Source organism: Labrus bergylta, chromosome 19 (genome assembly GCF_963930695.1).
Source record: "Labrus bergylta chromosome 19, fLabBer1.1, whole genome shotgun sequence".
NCBI classification, from domain to species: domain Eukaryota; kingdom Metazoa; phylum Chordata; class Actinopteri; order Labriformes; family Labridae; genus Labrus; species Labrus bergylta.
The window spans coordinates 193,774-216,395 of record NC_089213.1 but is presented as its reverse complement, the minus strand read 5'-3'; the positions used below and the strand labels follow the sequence as shown (position 1 = coordinate 216,395).

The window sequence follows — 22,622 nt, the reverse complement described above, 5'->3', positions numbered from 1 at the left end:
GACAAAGGTACTGGTTACTCACAACCAACTAAAGCAAATCAAGATTAGGGTTACCCAGAGTCAAGTGCATACAACCATTGATCACTTTTCTTAGCGATGTCAGAGCCCTTTGAAGCAGTGGGACAGCTTGGTTGTTTGTATATCACTCATCCATCCATCCATATATTAATATGGAACAATTGCATGAATGCAGCCCAGTAGGAGTAGACGGAGCTCCCCCAACCTTCAGCGAGGTGACCTGGCACTACTACCACCGACTTCCCCGACACCCAGCCACTACCATCGGACCGTGTCGTCCCTCAACCACCACCCGATGCCCAGCCTCCACCATCGGACTGTGCCATCAACAACACCCGTCGCTCAGCTAACACCACCCACAACCACCGCCGTCCTCATTCATGCACGGCCTGCTCCAACCCCACCTCAGCAACAAGGAAATGTAGACAACAGGAACTCCAGCATATTATCCCATATGCTGTTTTGTGAAGTGTCTCGAGATAACTCTTGTCATGAATTGGCTCTATACAAATAATTATTAATTGATTGAATGCAGTTTTATTTTAAAGATATTTACTTGTATACCACATGTAATGTTACTGTTCTGGTTAATGATCGTAAAACCAACCTGAAGGCGTACCTTCAAATGCTAAAGTTAAAGAATGTCATATTGTGTTTAGATACTGCTCTGCTTTTAACGGTTATTCTTGTTAGTTAGCTTAACATCTGAAATGTGAAATTGTGCCAAAGGTAATTTTTTGTTCAAATTCCTAAAGTTCCTCTATGATTTAAAAAATCAATTCAGACTGATCGAGAGGGAGGCAATCTCATAACTTGACATGCCTCCTCTCTCCAACGTTATGTTAAGACTTCAGAAACCCCTGAACCTGAGGGGACAGAGCCTTCTCCATAGCCGACCCTCCCTGTGGAATTCACTCTCCTCACATATTCAAGACTTCACAGGCCCATCCATAGTCTAATCACTGCTAAAGACTCACCTTTTCAAGTGAGCTTTTTGTGTGATTGTGCTGTGTTCTGTGGTGATTGGAGATGTCTGTGTATTTTTCCTTGTCTGCTTTTGGTTTGGTGCTTGTGTTTTTTTTTCTTTCAGAGGCTGGGTGTGGCTTATTGGCTGCTGGAGCTCTCTGCAATCACTCACCTGTTCGTCATCTGTAATCACCGGCTGCAGCATTTATACCCTGGTTCACCTCTCCCAAGCTGCCAGATTATTTCCGCCTACACGGTGGTAGATCGGCGGTTCAGTATCAGTAAGACTTTTTTGTGCTTTGGATTACCTGTCACTAATTATTCCCTTGTCTTATTTTTTCCCCAGTGCCTCCAACCAATGAGCTCCAGCCTCTCATTCAAGCCTCACCAGCCTTCACCAGCCTCACTTCAATAAATACCCCTTTAACCACTACCCTGTTTTCTGCTTCTGGGTCCACTTAAAAACCTTTGAGATCATATCAGTGTTCACTCTTATGTGTCGTTTAAATGTTGTTGTTTATCTGACGTGTGTGTAATATTGCTGGCTAAAGTGTATTACAGTATTAATTTGCTTTAGGCCTTACTACATCTGTGTGCAACAGTCCATTAACATAAACCCCATCCCCACTCTTAATGCATTTATGAGATTGGAAAAAATGAAGGCTACACCTTTAATGTTTCAAGTCACAATTCTTTATATCCACAATTTCAGTTTAGTTCAGTAAAAGATATGATGTCAGTCGTCTTCATCTCAAACATCTTTTCCTTTTTCACACAACGCTGTAAAGTGAAAGAAAAATGAATTGATTAAATTCTGTCAGAAATCACACTTCTACATTTATTTAATCAGACATGTTTGAAGGTTACTCACTATCCTCGGGGTCATAGATGAAGTCTGGTTCTCCTGTGAAACCAAGACACCTCGCCTGCTTCATGGCATGTACCAGTTCGTGGTGCTTGACATGATTTTCTTTAGCTGGAAACAGAAATGTAAAATAGATTAAAATGAAGAAATGTTTCACATATCAAAGAAGTTATGATGAATCTGGTTGTTCCTACCCATCAGGTAAAATGCCCGATAGCTTTCGACCTCTGCAATGGTTTGGGGTTCAGTGATGTTCATAATGTGGATTAAATTATTGTTGGTTCTGCTGTCGACAGTGTAGAGCAGACATCCCTCACAGGTTGGCAGGGAATGGTACGTGCAAGTGAAGCTGGACTCTAAAAGAAAAAAAGAAAAAAAAAAACATTTACATCTGAAGCAGACATTGCTCCCAGACTCAAATGAAGGTTGATACATTTACTTGACCAGAAGAAGAGGAGTTTTTGCGATAGTTTTACAGTCATGCTAGCAGCTCTGTTGGGCTGAGTGAGATAAATGCTATGATCAGTACGGTAATGTGCTCAAAGGTACAATGCTAACATGCTGGAATATTGTTCTTCAGGTTGACAAACTAAGTTCAGATTTTTATCATGCTAACATTTTCTACATTAGATATCAATAAATAATGCAACTAATCTTTATTTATATAAAGCCAATTCATGACAAATGCTATCTCAAGACACGTTTCAAAAGGAGCAGGGTTAAACCTTACTGTTTTATATTATTTACAAAGATCCAACATTATTCCACCATGAGCACAGCACTAAGCAACATTTACATTGACAAAACAATGTTTAATATTTATGTTTCTCTTATATAATATAATGATTTTGGCAAACTGAGATAGCCTCTCACCTATAAGGTATATATAGGTTGAAAGAGGCGGTTTCTCTGTTGTGCCTTTTATTTGGACAAACTGAGATTCACTGATTAACAGAACTAACATTGACAAGCTCCATAACCAAAACAGATCAGGTGACTTACTGTCAGTAGCTGCAAGGTTGGAATGAACAGTTACAGGGTGTGATCCATACTTGCAATATGTAGTACTGAGAAGAAAAAAAGGAGAAAAGACAAGTTCAGACATGTCATTGGAAAAGGCAATATGTAAAAAAAAAAAAAACACAAGGAAGGCTTAAAGTAACAGTTATGAGTCTGTTCTCAACAGAACATCTTCACCAAATCAATGTAAAACTATATCCCCCAAGAGGTAAATTGATGTGCCTTAAAGGATGTATCCCAGGTGTTGTTTGGTAACATCTGTAGAGCAGTTAATCTGGTTGGGATGATTAAGAATTCAGCATGGAGTAGTATAGACACAAGAATGTGACCAACGTTTGTTAAATGTGTTTTAGGGGGATTCTTTCCTCTATGTTTATCCATTTACATGAATATATGATATATTTGCACTGCTGATACTCACTGCCTGATCCCAATATCCTGAACAAATTTCTTGTTATTTGGTGATGTCCTAATGAAGTCAATCCACTGGCTCTTGGTTGTCTTGAACAACTCTCTATGTGGTTCACTAGTAATCCAGCCCATGATGAAGATCCACCTTCCGTAACTCTGCAGACAAACATAAATTCAATAAGGTACAAACCTTTATCAGGCGTAGAACAGGGTATCAAAAGCTGACTCAAGATTGTAATATTTCAGCTCATGATTCAAATCATATATTCATCTTCAATATTACCCTAGCCATTCCAAAGAAGCCAAACATCTTCTAAAAGTTTGGCAGAAAATCATATTTAGATTCCTCAAATTTGTTTTTTAATTGAGCAGGTAGTTTGCAGTTATTTAAACGTAAGTAATATACAGGAAACAGTAACATATTCTTAAAAACACATCCTTTACCAGTAGAACTTTCAGGAAAAAGTTGTGGAAGTGCAAAAAGCCTTTATGTGTAGCCTCTAAATAAACGTTTACTTAATAACGAGCACATGTTTAGCATTGCTTAACACGTAGACTTGAATCAGAGAGAAATAAGATCTGAATAAGATTTAGTAATAGATTCAAATTGAAAACCACAGCTTCACACTCACTGTAGAAAAAGGACAATGAATCCATCTGAAAATGTCAATCTTTGGGCAAAGTATCTGAGTCCAAGGTAGTCAATCTTATACAGTACATCAGTATTTCCAAAACTGAAAAAGCTGCTGAAAGTCATTCATGCTAATGCTAACCTAAAGACCCAGGAGGGAAGTAGAAGCAGCTTACCGGTTCAAAAGTTGGAAGAGGTGTGATCAGAGGTCTGCATTCCTCAACTGTTTGAGCCGAGCTGCTCAGGAACAACCCAGCCACCAGGAAAAGACTGCTGAACAACAGATTCATGATGCTACAAATGGTTAGCTTCAGTTTACAACTTGAAGAAAAACAACAAGCAGGAAGCTCTGACAAAGCTGAATGACTGATCCTCACAGAGCCACTCAGCCTTTATAGAAGTTGCTTATGGCAGAGTTCCAAGTGTCCTGGCTTTTTGACTCGTTATATTATAGGAATTTAAAATAAATAATTATTATCTTTGTTCCTTGGAGTTGGTCAGACAATATTTGACTTCAACCTTGTCTCCCTACAGTTAAACAGGAGGTTCTAGGGTGTCCTGTGTTTGTAGGATTCCTAAGGACACTTCAGTTTGCACATCAAACGTTGTGTTGACTTTTCTTGAGCTGCCCCCAAACACAAATATGCAGAGAACATGTAGTTTAGATAGAAGATTTTGATCATCCTTTAAACAAAAACATACGTATGAAGAAAATGTGTGAGACCTCCAACATGTAGAAATATAATGATGAAACTATTTTGTGTGTGGATACCAATGTCAAGTTATAAACAGTACATCACACACTAACAGATTATATTAATGTTCAACCAGAGTCCAGAAAAATTAGCAACAACAGCTAAGTGTGATAAGAGCCAGATTAGTCTAATATTAACTTCAGCAACTGTAATGATGATGAAACGGGAGGACTGATTGTGTTAATTATACAGTAGATGTTAAAGGAGATGTTAGGCTGATATTAATAGTTGTAGCAGTTAGAGTCGCAGGGGCGCATGTCAGCATGCCGTCCACACCAATGATCCAGAGGAACCAACGACACAAGGGAGCTCTGGATTCCAAATGAGAGGGGCCTGATAACTGAAGGCTCTACTTCCCATAGTAGAGACTGTAGGTACCATGAGCAGGCCTGATAACTGAAGTCTCTACCTCCCATAGTAGAGACTGTAGGTACCATGAGCAGGCCTGATAACTGAAGTCTCTACCTCCCATAGTAGAGACTGTAGGTACCATGAGCAGGCCTGATAACTGAAGTCTCTACCTCCCATAGTAGAGACTGTAGGTACCATGAGCAGGACTGATAACTGAAGGCTCTACCTCCCATAGTAGAGACTGTAGGTACCATGAGCAGGCCTGATAACTGAAGGCTCTGCCTCCCATAGTAGAGACTGTAGGTACCATGAGCAGGGCTGATAACTGAAGTCTCTGCCTCCCATAGTAGAGACTGTAGGTACCATGAGCAGGCCTGATAACTGAAGGCTCTGCCTCCTATAGTAGAGACTGTAGGTACCATGAGCAGGCCTGATAACTGAAGGCTCTGCCTCCTATAGTAGAGACTGTAGGTACCATGAGCAGACCTGATAACTGAAGGCTCTGCCTCCTATAGTAGAGACTGTAGGTACCATGAGCAGGGCTGATAACTGAAGGCTCTACCTCCCATAGTACAGACTGTAGGTACCATGAGCAGGCCTGATAACTGAAGGCTCTGCCTCCTATAGTACATTCAGAGACTGTAGGTAAAAGTAGTCCAAAAACAATCAACAACAATTCTTACCAATTTAGTTTGCTTTACAAAACTGTTTAATCTATCATTATTTATGTAAATGTTTTTGGTCTCCCACATTTTCTACATTATGTTTTTGTTTGAAGGATGTTAAAAACGTTTTAGTGTGAGCCAGGCTTCAGTCAGCTAACTAGCTGCTAATGAGAGGCTTGTTGGAGCTTACTTGGAGAAGTTATCCATCACCTTTTTTAACCCGACCACCACAGAGTTCATGGTAAAGTTTTATTTTATTTTAACGGTACATATTCTCTGTGTATTTGTGTTTTGGGGCAGCTAAGGAAAAGTCAACACATCTGTAATGTTTATGTGCAAACTGAAGTGTCCTTAGGAACCCTACAAACACAGGACACCCTAGAACCTCCTCTTTAACTGTAGGGAGACAAGGTTGAAGTCAAATATTGTCTGACCAACTCCAAGGAACAAAGATAATAATTATTTATTTTAAATTCCTATAATATAACGAGTCAAAAAGGCAGGACACTTGGAACTCTGCCATAAGCAACTTCTATAAAGGCTGAGTGGCTCTGTGAGGATCAGTCATTCAGCTTTGTCAGAGCTTCCTGCTTGTTGTTTTTCTTCAAGTTGTAAACTGAAGCTAACCATTTGTAGCATCATGAATCTGTTGTTCAGCAGTCTTTTCCTGGCGGCTGGGTTGTTCCTGAGCAGCTCGGCTCAAACAGTTGAGGAATGCAGACCTCTGATCACACCTCTTTCAACTTTTCAACCGGTAAGCTGCTTCTACTTCCCTCCTGGGTCTTTAGGTTAGCATTAGCATGAATGATTTTTAGCAGGTTTTTAGGTACCTTTTTCAGTTTTGCATAATGCTGATGTATAAGATTGAATACCCTGGGCTCAGATACTTTCCCCTAAGATTGACATTTTTTACATTTGATAGTCAGTGATACCCCTGATTAAGGTTTGAGCAAATTGCAAATTAAGTTCACCATTCAGCTATGTTGAAATTAATTACTGATATTTTTGTGTACCTCATTGACTTTTTGTTTGTCTGCAGAGTTACGGAAGGTGGATCTTCATCATGGGCTGGATTACTAGTGAACCACATAGAGAGTTGTTCAAGACAACCAAGAGCCAGTGGATTGACTTCATTCAGACATCACGTGACCACAAGCAATTTGTTCAGGATATTGGGATCAGGCAGTGAGTAGTTCAAATATATCATATATTCATGTAAATGGATAAACATAGAGGAAAGAATCCCTCCGTGCTGAATTTGTAATCATTCCAACCAGATTAACTGCTTTACAGATGTTACCAAACAACACCTGAGATGCATCCTTTAAGGCACATCAGTTTACCTCTTGCTTTTCTGGGTCTGTTACTACCAAAATGGAGATTGCCATCCAAGCATGGTATGCTGCCTAAAATGTATAGTTGTTACTTCAAACATTAGCTGAAATGAGACAATTTGCCTTTCAGATCAAGTCTTTGAAGAAACAGTATGTCCTAGATTTCAACCAGAACTAAACAGAAGGAGCCAATAATAACATACCACCATTGTTATTTTTAAATCATTAATTCTTGAAAGCAAACAAGTGTTGACTTCATGGCTTCATGCATGCTTTCGCGCTAAAAGACTGAGGCACGAGTTAACAGGTCACAAGAACAACATCACTGTAATAAGAAGACAATTGTCAGGGGATTGATTTTTACATTGATTTGGTGAAGATGGACTGTTGAGAACAGACTCATTATTGTTACTTTACTTTTTGGTGTCTGAACTTGTCTTTTCTCCTTTATTTCTTCTCAGTACTACATATTGCAAGTATGGATCACACCCTGTAACTGTTCATTCCAACCTTGCAGCTACTGACAGTAAGTCACCTGATCTGTTTTGGTTATGGAGCTTGTCAATGTTAGTTCTGTTAATCAGTGAATCTCAGTTTGTCCAAATAAAAGGCACAACAGAGAAACCGCCTCTTTCAACCTATATATACCTTATAGGTGAGAGGCTATCTCAGTTTGCCAAAATCATTATATTATATAAGAGAAACATAAATATTAAACATTGTTTTGTCAATGTAAATGTTGCTTAGTGCTGTGCTGTGCTCATGGTGGAATAATGTTGGATCTTTGTAAATAATATAAAACAGTAAGGTTTAACCCTGCTCCTTTTGAAACGTGTCTTGAGATAGCATTTGTTATGAATTGGCTTTATATAAATAAAGATTAGTTGCATTATTTATTGATATCTAATGTAGAAAATGTTAGCATGATAAAAATCTGAACTTAGTTTGTCAACCTGAAGAACAATATTCCAGCATGTTAGCATTGTACCTTTGAGCACATTACCGTACTGATCATAGCATTTATCTCACTCAGCCCAACAGAGCTGCTAGCATGGCTCTAAAACTATCGTAAAAACTCCTCTTCTTCTGGTCAAGTAAATGTATCCACCTTCATTTGAGTCTGGGAGCAATGTCTGCTTCAGATGTAAATGTTTTTTTTTTTCTTTTTTTCTTTTAGAGTCCAGCTTCACTTGCACGTACCATTCCCTGCCAACCTGTGAGGGATGTCTGCTCTACACTGTCGACAGCAGAACCAACAATAATTTAATCCACATTATGAACATCACTGAACCCCAAACCATTGCAGAGGTCGAAAGCTATCGGGCATTTTACTTGATGGGTAGGAACAACCAGATTCATCATAACTTCTTTGATATGTGAAACATTTCTTCATTTTAATCTATTTTACATTTCTGTTTCCAGCTAAAGAAAATCATGTCAAGCACCACGAACTGGTACATGCCATGAAGCAGGCGAGGTGTCTTGGTTTCACAGGAGAACCAGACTTCATCTATGACCCCGAGGATAGTGAGTAACCTTCAAACAGGTCTGATTAAATAAATGTAGAAGTGTGATTTCTGACAGAATTTAATCAATTCATTTTTCTTTCACTTTACAGCGTTGTGTGAAAAAGGAAAAGATGTTTGAGATGAAGACGACTGACATCATATCTTTTACTGAACTAAACTGAAATTGTGGATATAAAGAATTGTGACTTGAAACATTAAAGGTGTGGCCTTCATTTTTTCCAATCTCATGAATGCATTAAGAGTGGGGATGGGGTTTATGTTAATGGACTGTTGCACACAGATGTAGTAAGGCCTAAAGCAAATTAATACTGTAATACACTTTAGCCAGCAATATTACACACACGTCAGATAAACAACAACATTTAAACGACACATAAGAGTGAACACTGATATGATCTCAAAGGTTTTTAAGTGGACCCAGAAGCAGAAAACAGGGTAGTGGTTAAAGGGGTATTTATTGAAGTGAGGCTGGTGAAGGCTGGTGAGGCTTGAATGAGAGGCTGGAGCTCATTGGTTGGAGGCACTGGGGAAAAAATAAGACAAGGGAATAATTAGTGACAGGTAATCCAAAGCATAAAAAAGTCTTACTGATACTGAACCGCCGATCTACCACCGTGTAGGCGGAAATAATCTGGCAGCTTGGGAGAGGTGAACCAGGGTATAAATGCTGCAGCCGGTGATTACAGATGACGAACAGGTGAGTGATTGCAGAGAGCTCCAGCAGCCAATAAGCCACACCCAGCCTCTGAAAGAAAAAAAAACACAAGCACCAAACCAAAAGCAGACAAGGAAAAATACACAGACATCTCCAATCACCACAGAACACAGCACAATCACACAAAAAGCTCACTTGAAAAGGTGAGTCTTTAGCAGTGATTAGACTATGGATGGGCCTGTGAAGTCTTGAATATGTGAGGAGAGTGAATTCCACAGGGAGGGTCGGCTATGGAGAAGGCTCTGTCCCCTCAGGTTCAGGGGTTTCTGAAGTCTTAACATAACGTTGGAGAGAGGAGGCATGTCAAGTTATGAGATTGCCTCCCTCTCGATCAGTCTGAATTGATTTTTTAAATCATAGAGGAACTTTAGGAATTTGAACAAAAAATTACCTTTGGCACAATTTCACATTTCAGATGTTAAGCTAACTAACAAGAATAACCGTTAAAAGCAGAGCAGTATCTAAACACAATATGACATTCTTTAACTTTAGCATTTGAAGGTACGCCTTCAGGTTGGTTTTACGATCATTAACCAGAACAGTAACATTACATGTGGTATACAAGTAAATATCTTTAAAATAAAACTGCATTCAATCAATTAATAATTATTTGTATAGAGCCAATTCATGACAAGAGTTATCTCGAGACACTTCACAAAACAGCATATGGGATAATATGCTGGAGTTCCTGTTGTCTACATTTCCTTGTTGCTGAGGTGGGGTTGGAGCAGGCCGTGCATGAATGAGGACGGCGGTGGTTGTGGGTGGTGTTAGCTGAGCGACGGGTGTTGTTGATGGCACAATCCGATGGTGGAGGCTGGGCATCGGGTGGTGGTTGAGGGACGACACGGTCCGATGGTAGTGGCTGGGTGTCGGGGAAGTCAGGTGGTAGTAGTGCCAGGTCACCTCGCTGAAGGTTGGGGGAGCTCCGTCTACTCCTACTGGGCTGCATTCATGCAATTGTTCCATATTAATATATGGATGGATGGATGAGTGATATACAAACAACCAAGCTGTCCCACTGCTTCAAAGGGCTCTGACATCGCTAAGAAAAGTGATCAATGGTTGTATGCACTTGACTCTGGGTAACCCTAATCTTGATTTGCTTTAGTTGGTTGTGAGTAACCAGTACCCTTGTCAGGGGACTAAAGTTAAACAAGACGTTTCCCTCTGTTCAGTCTCCTGGTTTGGGGTCTAGAGCCGTATTGCTCCTTCTAATTCCAACAGTGAAGTGTTTGGATCAGTCTTTTTCGCAGTGATTGTGGAATTGACGTTATATTAGCTGTATCTCTGCATCTTTTATATCTCCTTCTTCTTTTAACCAGCTGTTTCTTTTCATGTCTGTTCTCAGGTATAACACAGATTAAGTCCTGATCTTTAGGGATTCTTTCTCCTGGCTGGCTTAGATACATGTACTGTATATTAGGAAGGGGAAACTTGTCATTTTGGTGTCAATAGGCTTATTGATATGTATAGTTAAGTATCATCTGGATAACAATTCAAATGTATGGAGTATTTCCTCATAATAAGGAAAAATATACTGTACAAGGTCAATAGAATCAGTCAAAGAAATACACCTTGTGGCTCAACATGGCTAACTCCGGGTAATCATTAACATTTGTTACAAAGTGAGATCGATCTGATAAATAGGATTAAAACCAACAAATGATGAGACTTCAAAAATTGTGAGGTGAGAAATTATTTACATAAAAACAACTGGCTGGAGAAATTTGCATAAGAGTGATGTCACTCCTTTATTATCCAAATCAAAATAAGTATCTCCAGTGGCGCCAGACAGAATGGGGACATGCGTTCCTAATCTAATTGCAAAAGGTAGTCTAGACTATTGAGTTGTTTCAATAAGATAGCTCTAAAGTGGCAGGGCTAAGGTTGGATCCTGATCTTTCTGTACCAACTAAAAGGGATAAGACAGAAATGAATTTTAACTATGGTTAGGCTATCCATTGAGAAAGTTATTTATTGTACATGTCGGATATGAGGATGCTCACAAGTTTTGTGGGACCATAATCAGCCTGAATAGCTGAGATGATCAAGAACAAACATCCTGTTGCTGTTTCCACTGCTCTATGCTAGCCCCTTTTCCCTCAACCCCCCATTCCCACTCTATATATTTTTTTTTTAAATGGGAAAAAAACAAAGGCCACACACTTATTTTTTTTATATAATTTTTTTTTTATTTCAACAATGTTAGTTTGGTTCAGTTTAAGATACGAAATTCATTTGTCTTCATTTTTCTTTTCCTTTTTCACACAACGCTGTAAAGAGAGAGACAAATGAATTGATTAAGTTCTGTTTGAAATCACAAATCTCCATTTCATTATTTAATCAGACCTGTTTGAAGGTTACTCACTGTCTTTGGGGTCATAGATGAAGTCTGGTTCTCCTGTGAAACCAAGACACCTCGCCTGCTTCATGGCATGTGCCAGTTCGTGGTGCTTGATATCGTTTTCTTTAGCTGGAAACAGAAATGTAAAATAGATTAAAATGAAGAAATGTTTCAAATATTAAAGGAGTTATTTTCTTTTCTGTTCTTCTTACCCATGAGGTAAAATGCCCGATAGCTTTCGACCTCTGCAATGGTTTTTGGCTCATCAATGTTCATAATGTGGATTAAATTATTGTTGGTTCTGCTGTCGACCGTGTAGAGCAGACATCCCTCACAGGTTGGCAGGGAATGGTACGTGCAGGTGAAGTTGGACTCTAACAGGAAAAAACAAAACCATTAAATCCCAAGCAGACATTGTTTGGCTTGCTCCTAGACTGACTTGAAGGCAGATACATTTACCGGAACTGCAGAACAGTAATGTTTACGATAGTTTCAGAGTCTACAGTCATGCTAGCAGCTCTGTTGGTCTGAGAGTAATGAGCTACATGCTACAATCAATACGGTTACATGCTCCCTGTCTAACAATGTTTTATTGTAAAAAAGTAGCATCCTGTATCATCATATGTTAAATTTTGAGTTTGTTTTGTACTTTTTCTCGTGTATTTGTTTTATTGTTATTATTATGTTTATTAAAATGTTTGTGATGCCCATTCTTGGGCCACTGAAAATCAGCCACTGCTGTTTCATACTGCATCATATCTGACATCACATAAACCCTTCAGGTATATCAAGGCAATAGGACAATATAAACAAGGTGAGATGAATCTGAAACAGGGTCTGTCCTGGTGGACTTTGCAACATGTCCTCTGACTTTAACGTCTCCATTCATCTTTGTTCCTAAACTCTCATACAGCCAAAGGCAGAGTTTTCTAAATTAGCACCCCTACAACTAGCAGCAACAAGTCCTCAAACCTAAACCTTTTTAGGAGACAAACAGTTGGAAGATGTGTTTGACATTTTTGATTGGACAAACTCATACACTGAGTAACAGGACTAACATAAGCACCAGTATGATAGCAGATCAGCAGACTTACTGTCGGTTAGCGCAGAGTTGGAATGGATAGTTACAGGGTGTGATCCGTACTTGCAATGTGTAGGACTAAAATAAAAAAGAACGGATAAAAGATCAGTTCAGACATGTCATTCATATTCAAATATTTTGCTAGAAAAATGATTTCTATATGTTTACATTCCTCTTATCATAGTGATGCAGAACCTGTGACCTATAAGCTTAGACCTCAACCTTGTAAGAAGAAGAATGTGGGACGACATTGGGCTGTTTTTAGCCAACATCAAATCAACATAAAGAAATAACTGCAGATGGTTGTTATGGCTCCTTGTGTTAAGATATGTTTGATATCTAGAACATCGAATGTGTTCAAGGCAAATTCTCTCCTCCAATGCTTGCATATTTAAAAAGTTATGTAACATAATTGTACAGCTGATATTGTACTGCTGATACTCACTGCCTGATCCCAATATCCTGAACAAATTCCTTGTGGTCTGGTGATGTCTGAATGAAGTCAATCCACTGGCTCTTGGTTGTCTTGAACAAGACTCTATGTGGTTCACTAGTAATCCAACCCATGATGAAGATCCACCTTCCGTAACTCTGCAGACAAACAAAAAGTCAATGAGGTAGACAAAAATATCAGTAATTAATCTCAACATAGCTGAATGCTGAACGTAAATTGCATTTGGCTCAAACCTTAATCAGAGAGAATCAGAAGAGGCTTACCGGTTCAAAAGTTGGAAGAGGTGTGATCAAAGATCTGCATTCATCAACGGTCTGAGCGGAGCAGCTCAGGAACAACCCAGCCACCAGGAAAAGACTGCTGAACAACAGATTCATGATGCTACAAATGGTTAGCTTCAGTTTACAACTTGAAGAAAAACAACAAGCAGGAAGCTCTGGCAAAGCTGAATGACTGATCCTCACAGAGCCACTCAGCCTTTATAGAAGTTGCTTATGGCAGAGTTCCAAGTGTCCTGGCTTTTTGACTCATCATATTATAGGAATTTAAAATAAATAATTATTATCTTTGTTCCTTGGAGTTGGTCAGACAATATTTGACTTCAACCTTGTCTCCCTACAGTTAAACAGGAGGTTCTAGGGTGTCCTGAGTTTGTAGGATTCCTAAGGACACTTCAGTTTGCACATCAAACATCACAGATGTGTTGACTTTTCCTGAGCTGCCCCTAAACACAAATACACAGAGAATATGTACCGTTAAAATAAAAAAAAACTTTACCATGAACTCTCTAGTGGTCGGGTTAAAAAAGGTGATGGATAACTTCTCCAAGTAAGCTCCAACAAGCCTCTCATTAGCAACTAGTTAGCTGACTGAAGCCTGGCTCACACTAAAACGTTTTTAACATCCTTCAAACAAAAACATAATGTAGAAAATGTGGGAGACCAAAAACATTTACATGAATAATGATAGATTGAACAGTTTTGTAGAGTAAACTAAATTGGTAAGAATTGTTGTTGATTGTTTTTGGACTACTTTTACCTACAGTCTCTGAATGTACTATGGGAGGCATAGCCTTCAGTTATCAGGCCTGCTCATGGTACCTACAGTCTCTACTATGGGAGGCATAGCCTTCAGTTATCAGGCCTGCTCATGGTACCTACAGTCTCTACTATGGGAGGCAGAGCCTTCAGTTATCAGGTCTGCTCATGGTACCTACAGTCTCTACTATGGGAAGTAGAGCCTTCAGTTATCAGGCCCCTCTCCTTTGGAATCCAGAGCTCCCTTGTCTCGTTGGTTCCTCAAGATCATTGGTGTGGACGGCATGCTGACATGCGCCCCTGCGACTCTAACTGCTACAACTATTAATATCAGCCTAACATCTCCTTTAACATCTACTGTATAATTAACACAATCAGTCCTCCCGTTTCATCATCATTACAGTTGCTGAAGTTAATATTAGACTAATCTGGCTCTTATCACACTTAGCTGTTGTTGCTAATTTTTCTAGACTCTGGTTGAACATTAATATAATCTGTTAGTGTGTGATGTACTGTTTTATAACTTGACATTGGTATCCACACACAAAATAGTTTCATCATTATATTTCTACATGTTGGAGGTCTCACACATTTTCTTCATACGTATGTTTTTGTTTAAAGGATGATAAAAATCTTCTATCTAAACTACATGTTCTCTGCATATTTGTGTTTAGTGGCAGCTCAGGAAAAGTCAACACAACGTTTGATGTGCAAACTGAAGTGTCCTTAGGAATCCTACAAACACAGGACACCCTAGAACCTCCTGTTTAACTGTAGGGAGACAAGGTTGAAGTCAAATATTGTCTGACCAACTCCAAGGAACAAAGATAATAATTATTTATTTAAAATTCCTATAATATGACGAGTCAAAAAGCCAGGACACTTGGAACTCTGCCATAAGCAACTTCTATAAAGGCTGAGTGGCTCTGTGAGGATCAGTCATTCAGCTTTGTCAGAGCTTCCTGCTTGTTGTTTTTCTTCAAGTTGTAAACTGAAGCTAACCATTTGTAGCATCATGAATCTGTTGTTCAGCAGTCTTTTCCTGGTGGCTGGGTTGTTCCTGAGCAGCTCGGCTCAAACAGTTGAGGAATGCAGACCTCTGATAACACCTCTTCCAACTTTTGAACCGGTAAGCTGCTTCTACTTCCCTCCTGGGTCTTTAGGTTAGCATTAGCATGAATGACTTTCAGCAGCTTTTTCAGTTTTGGAAATACTGATGTACTGTATAAGATTGACTACCTTGGACTCAGATACTTTGCCCAAAGATTGACATTTTCAGATGGATTCATTATCCTTTTTCTACAGTGAGTGTGAAGCTGTGGTTTTCAATTTGAATCTATTACTAAATCTTATTCAGATCTTATTTCTCTCTGATTCAAGTCTACGTGTTAAGCTATGCTAAACATGTGCTCGTTATTACGTAAACGCTTATTTAGAGGCTACACATAAAGGCTTTTTGCACTTCCACAACTTTTTCCTGAAAGTTCTACTGGTAAAGGATCTATGTGTTTTTAAGAATATGTTACTGTTTCCTGTATATTACTTACGTTTAAGTAACTGCAAACTACCTGCTCAATTAAAAAAACAAAATTGAGGAATCTAAATATGATTTTCTGCCAAACATTTAGAAAATATTTGGCCTTGTTTAGAATGGCTAGGGTAATATTGAAGATGAATATATGATTTGAATCAAGAGCTGAAATATTACAATCTTGAGTCAGCTTTTGATACCCAGTTCTACGCCTGATAAAGGTTTGTACCTTATTGAATTTATGTTTGTCGGCAGAGTTACGGAAGGTGGATCTTCATCATGGGCTGGATTACTAGTGAACCACACAGAGAGTTGTTCAAGACAACCAAGAGCCAGTGGATTGACTTCATTAAGACATCACCAAATGACAAGCAATTTGTTCAGGATATTGGGATCAGGCAGTGAGTATCAGCAGTGCAAATATATCATATATTCATGTAAATGGATAAACATAGAGAAAAGAATCCCCCTAAAACACATTTAACAAACGTTGGTCACATTCTTGTGTCTATACTACTCCATGCTGAATTCTTAATCATCCCAACCAGATTAACTGCTCTACAGATGTTACCAAACAACACCTGAGATACATCCTTTAAGGCACATCAATTTACCTCTTGGGGGATAGATTTTTACATTGATTTGGTGAAGATGTTCTGTTGAGAACAGACTCATAACTGTTACTTTAAGCCTTCCTTGTGTTTGTTTTTTTTTACATATTCCCTTTTCCAATGACATGTCTGAACTTGTCTTTTCTCCTTTTTTTCTTCTCAGTACTACATATTGCAAGTATGGATCACACCCTGTAACTGTTCATTCCAACCTTGCAGCTACTGACAGTAAGTCACCTGATCTGTTTTGGTTATGGAGCTTGTCAATGTTAGTTCTGTTAATCAGTGAATCTCAGTTTGTCCAAATAAAAGGCACAACAGAGAAACCGCCTCTTTCAACCTATATATACCTTATAGGTGAGAGGCTATCTCAGTTTGCCAAAATCATTATATTATATAAGAGAAACATAAATATTAAACATTGTTTTATCAATGTAAATGTTGCTTAGTGCTGTGCTCATGGTGGAATAATGTTGGATCTTTGTAAATAATATAAAACAGTAAGGTTTAACCCTGCTCCTTTTGAAACGTGTCTTGAGATAGCATTTGTTATGAATTGGCTTTATATAAATAAAGATTAGTTGCATTATTTATTGATATCTAATGTAGAAAATGTTAGCATGATAAAAATCTGAACTTAGTTTGTCAACCTGAAGAACAATATTCCAGCATGTTAGCATTGTACCTTTGAGCACATTACCGTACTGATCATAGCATTTATCTCACTCAGCCCAACAGAGCTGCTAGCATGGCTCTAAAACTATCGTAAAAACTCCTCTTCTTCTGGTCAAGTAAATGTATCCACCTTCATTTGAGTCTGGGAGCAATGTCTGCTTCAGATGTAAATGTTTTTTTTTTCTTTTTTTCTTTTAGAGTCCAGCTTCACTTGCACGTACCATTCCCTGCCAACCTGTGAGGGATGTCTGCTCTACACTGTCGACAGCAGAACCAACAATAATTTAATCCACATTATGAACATCACTGAACCCCAAACCATTGCAGAGGTCGAAAGCTATCGGGCATTTTACTTGATGGGTAGGAACAACCAGATTCATCATAACTTCTTTGATACGTGAAACATTTCTTCATTTTAATCTATTTTACATTTCTGTTTCCAGCTAAAGAAAATCATATCAAGCACCACGAACTGGTACATGCCATGAAGCAGGCGAGGTGTCTTGGTTTCACAGGAGAACCAGACTTCATCTATGACCCCAAAGACAGTGAGTAACCTTCAAACATGTCTGATTAAATAAATGTAGAAGTGTGATTTCAGACATAATTTAATCAATTCATTTTTCTTTCACTTTACAGCGTTGTGTGAAAAAGGAAAAGATGTTTGAGATGAAGACGACTGACATCATATCTTTTACTGAACTAAACTGAAATTGTGGAAGTAAAGAATTGTGACTTGAAACATTAAAGGTGTGGCCTTCGTTTTTTCCAATCTCATAAATACATTAAGAGTGGGGATGGGGTTTATGTTAATGGACTGTTGCACACAGATGTAGTAAGGCCTAAAGCAAATTAATACTGTAATACACTTTAGCCAGCAATATTACACACACATCAGATAAACAACAACATTTAAACAACACATAAGAGTGAACACTGATATGATCTCAAAGGTTTTTAAGTGGACCCAGAAGCAGGACCAGAAAACAGGGTAGTGGTTAAAGGGGTATTTATTGAAGTGAGGCTGGTGAAGGCTGGTGAGGCTTGAATGAGAGGCTGGAGCTCATTGGTTGGAGGCACTGGGGAAAAAATAAGACAAGGGAATAATTAGTGACAGGTAATCCAAAGCACAAAAAAGTCTTACTGATACTGAACCGCCGATCTACCACCGTAGAGGCGAACCAGGGTATAAATGCTGCAGCCGGTGATTACAGATGACGAACAGGTGAGTGATTGCAGAGAGCTCCAGCAGCCAATAAGCCACACCCAGCCTCTGAAAGAAAAAAAAAACACAAGCACCAAACCAAAAGCAGACAGAAATCTCCAATCACCACAGAACACAGCACAATCACACAAAAAGCTCACTTGAAAAGGTGAGTCTTCAGCAGTGATTAGACTATGGATGGGCCTGTGAAGTCTTGAATATGTGAGGAGAGTGAATTCCACAGGGAGGGTCGGCTATGGAGAAGGCTCTGTCCCCTCAGGTTCAGGGGTTTCTGAAGTCTTAACATAACGTTGGAGAGAGGAGGCATGTCAAGTTATGAGATTGCCTCCCTCTCGATCAGTCTGAATTGATTTTTTGAATCATAGAGGAACTTTAGGAATTTGAACAAAAAATTACCTATGGCACAATTTCACATTTCAGATGTTAAGCTAACTAACAAGAATAACTGTTAAAAGCAGTATCTAAACACAATATGACATTCTTTAACTTTAGCATTTGAAGGTACGCCTTCAGGTTGGTTTTACGATCATTAACCAGAACAGTAACATTACATGTGGTATACAAGTAAATATCTTTAAAATAAAACTGCATTCAATCAATTAATAATTATTTGTATAGGGCCAATTCATAACAAGAGTTATCTCGAGACACTTCACAAAACAGCATATGGGATAATATGCTGGAGTTCCTGTTGTCTACATTTCCTTGTTGCTGAGGTGGGGTTGGAGCAGGCCGTGCATGAATTTCAGTCTTTTTGGCATTGATTATGGAATTGACGTTATATTAGCTGTATCTCTGCATCTTTTATATCTCCTTCTTCCTTTAACCAGCTGTTTCTTTTCATGTCTGTTCTCAGGTATAACACAGATTAAGTCCTGATCTTTAGGGATTCTTTCTCCTGGCTGGCTTAGATACATGTACTGTATATTAGGAAGGGGAAACTTGTCATTTTGGTGTCAATAGGCTTATTGATATGTATAGTTAAGTATCATCTGGATAACAATTCAAATGTATGGAGTATTTCCTCATAATAAGGAAAAATAGACTGTACAAGGTCAATAGAATCAGTCAAAGAAATACACCTTGTGGCTCAACATGGCTAACTCCGGGTTTGCATTAACATTTACAAAGTGAGATCGATCTGATAAATATCTTGATCTGATTAAAACCAACTTAAAATAAAATGATGAGACTTCAAAAATTGTGAGGTGAGAAATTACTTACATAAATACAACTGGCTGGAGACATTTGCAGAGTAATATTGATCCTTTTAAAGGTGAACTAAAAAAATACCTTATCTGTTTGGCTTTTATGTCGGGTTTTAGAATTTCCTTCATTCTAGTTTTTAACAGTGATAAGTGTTATTTTTCCCTCCATCCATCCTCTTCCGCTTATCCGTGGTTAGGTCACGGTTGCATCAAGGTCAATGTTTTCCAGATCCTTTTGATGGATTCCGAGGGCTTCCCAGGCTGGACACGATAAGTAATCCCTCCAGCGAAACTCTGGGTCTACTGGGTTTACCTGGAAAAGATCCCCAAAGATGCCTTAACCACCTCAACTGGCTCCTTTCAATGCAAAAGAGTAGGGGGTTCTACTCTGAGCCCCTGAATGTCTAAACTCCTCACCCTATCTCTAAGTCTAAGCCCAGCCACCCTCGAGAGGAAACTCATTTCGGCCACATGTATCCGTGATCCTATTCTTTTGGTCACTACCCCTAGCCAATCACCATTGGTGCAGGCTCAGCTCGCTCTTTACCAAAATGGTACCGCAGAACGCCCGCATTACTGCTGACACTGAGCCATCTGTCTATCAATCTCACGGTCCACCCCTCTGGGAACATGTCTGACTTGTGCTGAGGATGTGGACACAGCTCCCACTTTGGTCATACAGGGGTCCGGATGGCTCGTAGCAACGGCCCCGGGACCCCATATTTCCGCAGTACCCCCCACATGATCCCCGAGTTATATTTTAGTTTTATTTAGATATTTAGATATTTTTATTTTTAACTCCTTCTCTTTAAATGTTGTATTTACTTTAATGCTATTGGTATACATTAGTCATTACAACTAAATCCATTTTTGTTTGTAAAATGTCATTATTAAAGGTTCATGTCACTCACTGCAAAGCACTTTGAATTGCATGTGATTTATATGAAAGGTGTTATACAGTTGCAGGAAAAAGTATGTGAACCCTTTGGAATTTCCTAGTTTTCTGATTAAATTGGTCATAAAATGTGTTCTGATCTTCATCTAAGTCACAACAATAGACAAGCTCAGTCTGCTTAAACTAATACCACACAAACAATTATATGTTTTCATGTTTTTGTTTAACACAACATGTAAACATTCACAGTGCAGGGTGGAAAAAGTATGTGAACCCCTAGGCTAATGACTTCTCACAGAGCTAATTGGAGTCAGGGGTCAGCCAACCTGGAGTCCAATGAGACGAGATTGGAGGTGTTGGTTAAAGCTGCCCTGCCCTATAAAAAACACACTCCAGTTTTGAGTTTGCTACTCTCAAGAAGCATTGCCTGATGTGAACCATGCCTCGAACAAAGAGCTTGCAGAAGACCAATGATTAAGAATTGTTGTCTTGCATAAAGCTGGGAAGGGTTACAAAAGTATCTCCAAAAGCCTCGATGTTCATCAGTCCACGGTAAGACAAATTGTCTGTAAATGGAGAAAGTTCAGCACTGTTGCTACTCTCCCTAGGAGTGGCCGTCCTGTAAAGATGACTTCAAGAGCACAGCGCAGAATGCTCAATGAGGTGAAGAAGAATCCTAGAGTGTCAGCTAAAGACAAATCTCTGGCACATGCTAACATCTCTGTTGATGAATCTACGATACGTAAAACACTAAACAAGAATGGAATTCATGGGAGGACACCACAGGGAAAGCTACTGCTGTCCAAGAAAAACATTGCTGCACGTTTGAAGTTTGCAAAAGAGGACCTGGATGTTCCACAGCACTACTGGCAAAACATCCTGTGGACAGATGAAACCAAAGTTGAGTTGTTTAGAAGGAACACACAACACTATGTGTGGAGAAAGAAAGGCACAGCACACCAACATCAAAACCTCATCCCAACTGTGACGTATGGTGGAGGGGGCATCATGGTTTGGGGCTGCTTTGCGGCATCAGGGCCTGGACAGATTGCTATCATCGACGGAAAAATGAATTCCCAAGTTTATCAAGACATTTTGCAGGAAAACTTAAGGCCATCTGTCCACCAATTGAAGCTCAATAGAAGAAAATACGCCCTCTGGAGTGGCCCAGTCAGAGTCCTGACCTCAACCCGATAGAGATGCTGTGGCATGACCTCAAGAGAGCGATTCACACCAGACATCCTGAGAATATTGCTTAATTGAAAAAGTTTTGTCAAGAGGAATGGTCCAAAATTCCTCCTGACCGTTGTGCAGGTCTGATCTGCAACTACAGGAAACGTTTGGTTGAGGTTATTGCTGCCAAAGGAGGGTCAACCAGTTATTAAATCCAAGGGTTCACATACTTTTTCCACCCTGCACTGGGTTACATGTTGTGTTCAATAAAAACATAAAAAAATATATATATAATAGTTGGTGTGGTGTTAGTTTAAGCAGACTGTGTTTGTTTAGTGTTGTGACTTAGATGACGATCAGAACACATTTTATGACCAATTTATGCAGAAAACTAGGAAATTCCAAAGGGTTCACATACTTTTTTCCTGCAACTGTATGAAAAAAGCTTGGTTGATGATTTTTGATTGATATTTTCTCAATATCCCGTCATGTTAGTGTACCTCTTGTGTACCAAGTGTTTTTTGGCTTCTCACAATGTATTTGCCTGCTTTGCCCCCTCTGAGTGTCACAAATGCATGTTGTCTAAAACATGTTGTCTAAAAGCATGGTGTCAAATCTATTCCATAGCATACACCTTAGATTTGTGTCACCCTGTACCTACTTTTGATCTCTTGTGTGACACACTTCGAATTAACTTGTTTCACAAGTGTGCAAATTAAATAATGACAATAAAATTGCATCGTCTTATGCAGAACCCAACATACGTAGCCTGATTTGCACCTTCTCAAAAATGAAACTTCAAGACCTGTGATTGGTCAACATTTTCCTCTGGGGCACGTGTAAACACCTAGATACTGATTCTTAATATGACCTGATGTAGCTGTGCCTTGTCCTTTAAACCTGTACCTATAATATAATTTACCCTATAAATTAATAAATATGACTCAAAATATATTTTCAAAATGTAATTCAGCTCTATTAGCTGGCTGCACAATAACTTCCTTCCTAACTAAACACTAACTAAACTGTGCTGTTAACACCACTGTATGCACCAGTACCTTTCATTGGCCCCCACCCTAACCTGATTTTTTTTTCGATTTAAAAAAACAAAAACAAAGGCAACAC

The 22,622-nt window shown here is 39.0% G+C and overlaps 4 protein-coding genes across 4 annotated transcripts; 2 read left to right on the top strand and 2 right to left on the bottom strand.

Annotated features, from left to right (window-relative positions):
* Nucleotides 1-1,654: 1,654 nt before the first annotated feature.
* LOC110001269 (uncharacterized) lies at nucleotides 1,655-4,298 on the bottom strand. The gene is made up of 6 exons (XM_029281855.2): nucleotides 4,088-4,298; nucleotides 3,291-3,436; nucleotides 2,852-2,916; nucleotides 2,044-2,205; nucleotides 1,856-1,960; nucleotides 1,655-1,764 (listed from the first exon to the last, which is right to left on the bottom strand). Exons 1-6 carry the CDS (start codon nucleotides 4,199-4,201, stop codon nucleotides 1,736-1,738), a joined length of 621 nt encoding a protein of 206 aa, XP_029137688.1. The 5' UTR covers nucleotides 4,202-4,298; the 3' UTR covers nucleotides 1,655-1,735.
* A 1,954-nt stretch (nucleotides 4,299-6,252) lies between these two features.
* Nucleotides 6,253-8,744, top strand: LOC136177102 (uncharacterized). The gene is made up of 6 exons (XM_065948200.1): nucleotides 6,253-6,436; nucleotides 6,722-6,867; nucleotides 7,478-7,542; nucleotides 8,194-8,355; nucleotides 8,439-8,543; nucleotides 8,635-8,744. The coding sequence occupies exons 1-6, from the start codon at nucleotides 6,323-6,325 to the stop codon at nucleotides 8,661-8,663; spliced, it is 621 nt and encodes a 206-aa protein (XP_065804272.1). The 5' UTR covers nucleotides 6,253-6,322; the 3' UTR covers nucleotides 8,664-8,744.
* Nucleotides 8,745-11,429: 2,685 nt separating this feature from the next.
* Nucleotides 11,430-13,601, bottom strand: LOC110001270 (uncharacterized). The gene is made up of 6 exons (XM_065948549.1): nucleotides 13,406-13,601; nucleotides 13,134-13,279; nucleotides 12,702-12,766; nucleotides 11,820-11,981; nucleotides 11,632-11,736; nucleotides 11,430-11,536 (listed from the first exon to the last, which is right to left on the bottom strand). Exons 1-6 carry the CDS (start codon nucleotides 13,517-13,519, stop codon nucleotides 11,508-11,510), a joined length of 621 nt encoding a protein of 206 aa, XP_065804621.1. The 5' UTR covers nucleotides 13,520-13,601; the 3' UTR covers nucleotides 11,430-11,507.
* A 1,507-nt stretch (nucleotides 13,602-15,108) lies between these two features.
* LOC114921650 (uncharacterized) lies at nucleotides 15,109-17,745 on the top strand. Its single transcript, XM_065948218.1, has 6 exons — nucleotides 15,109-15,308; nucleotides 15,966-16,111; nucleotides 16,485-16,549; nucleotides 17,195-17,356; nucleotides 17,440-17,544; nucleotides 17,636-17,745. The coding sequence occupies exons 1-6, from the start codon at nucleotides 15,195-15,197 to the stop codon at nucleotides 17,662-17,664; spliced, it is 621 nt and encodes a 206-aa protein (XP_065804290.1). The 5' UTR covers nucleotides 15,109-15,194; the 3' UTR covers nucleotides 17,665-17,745.
* The last annotated feature ends 4,877 nt before the right edge of the window (nucleotides 17,746-22,622 follow it).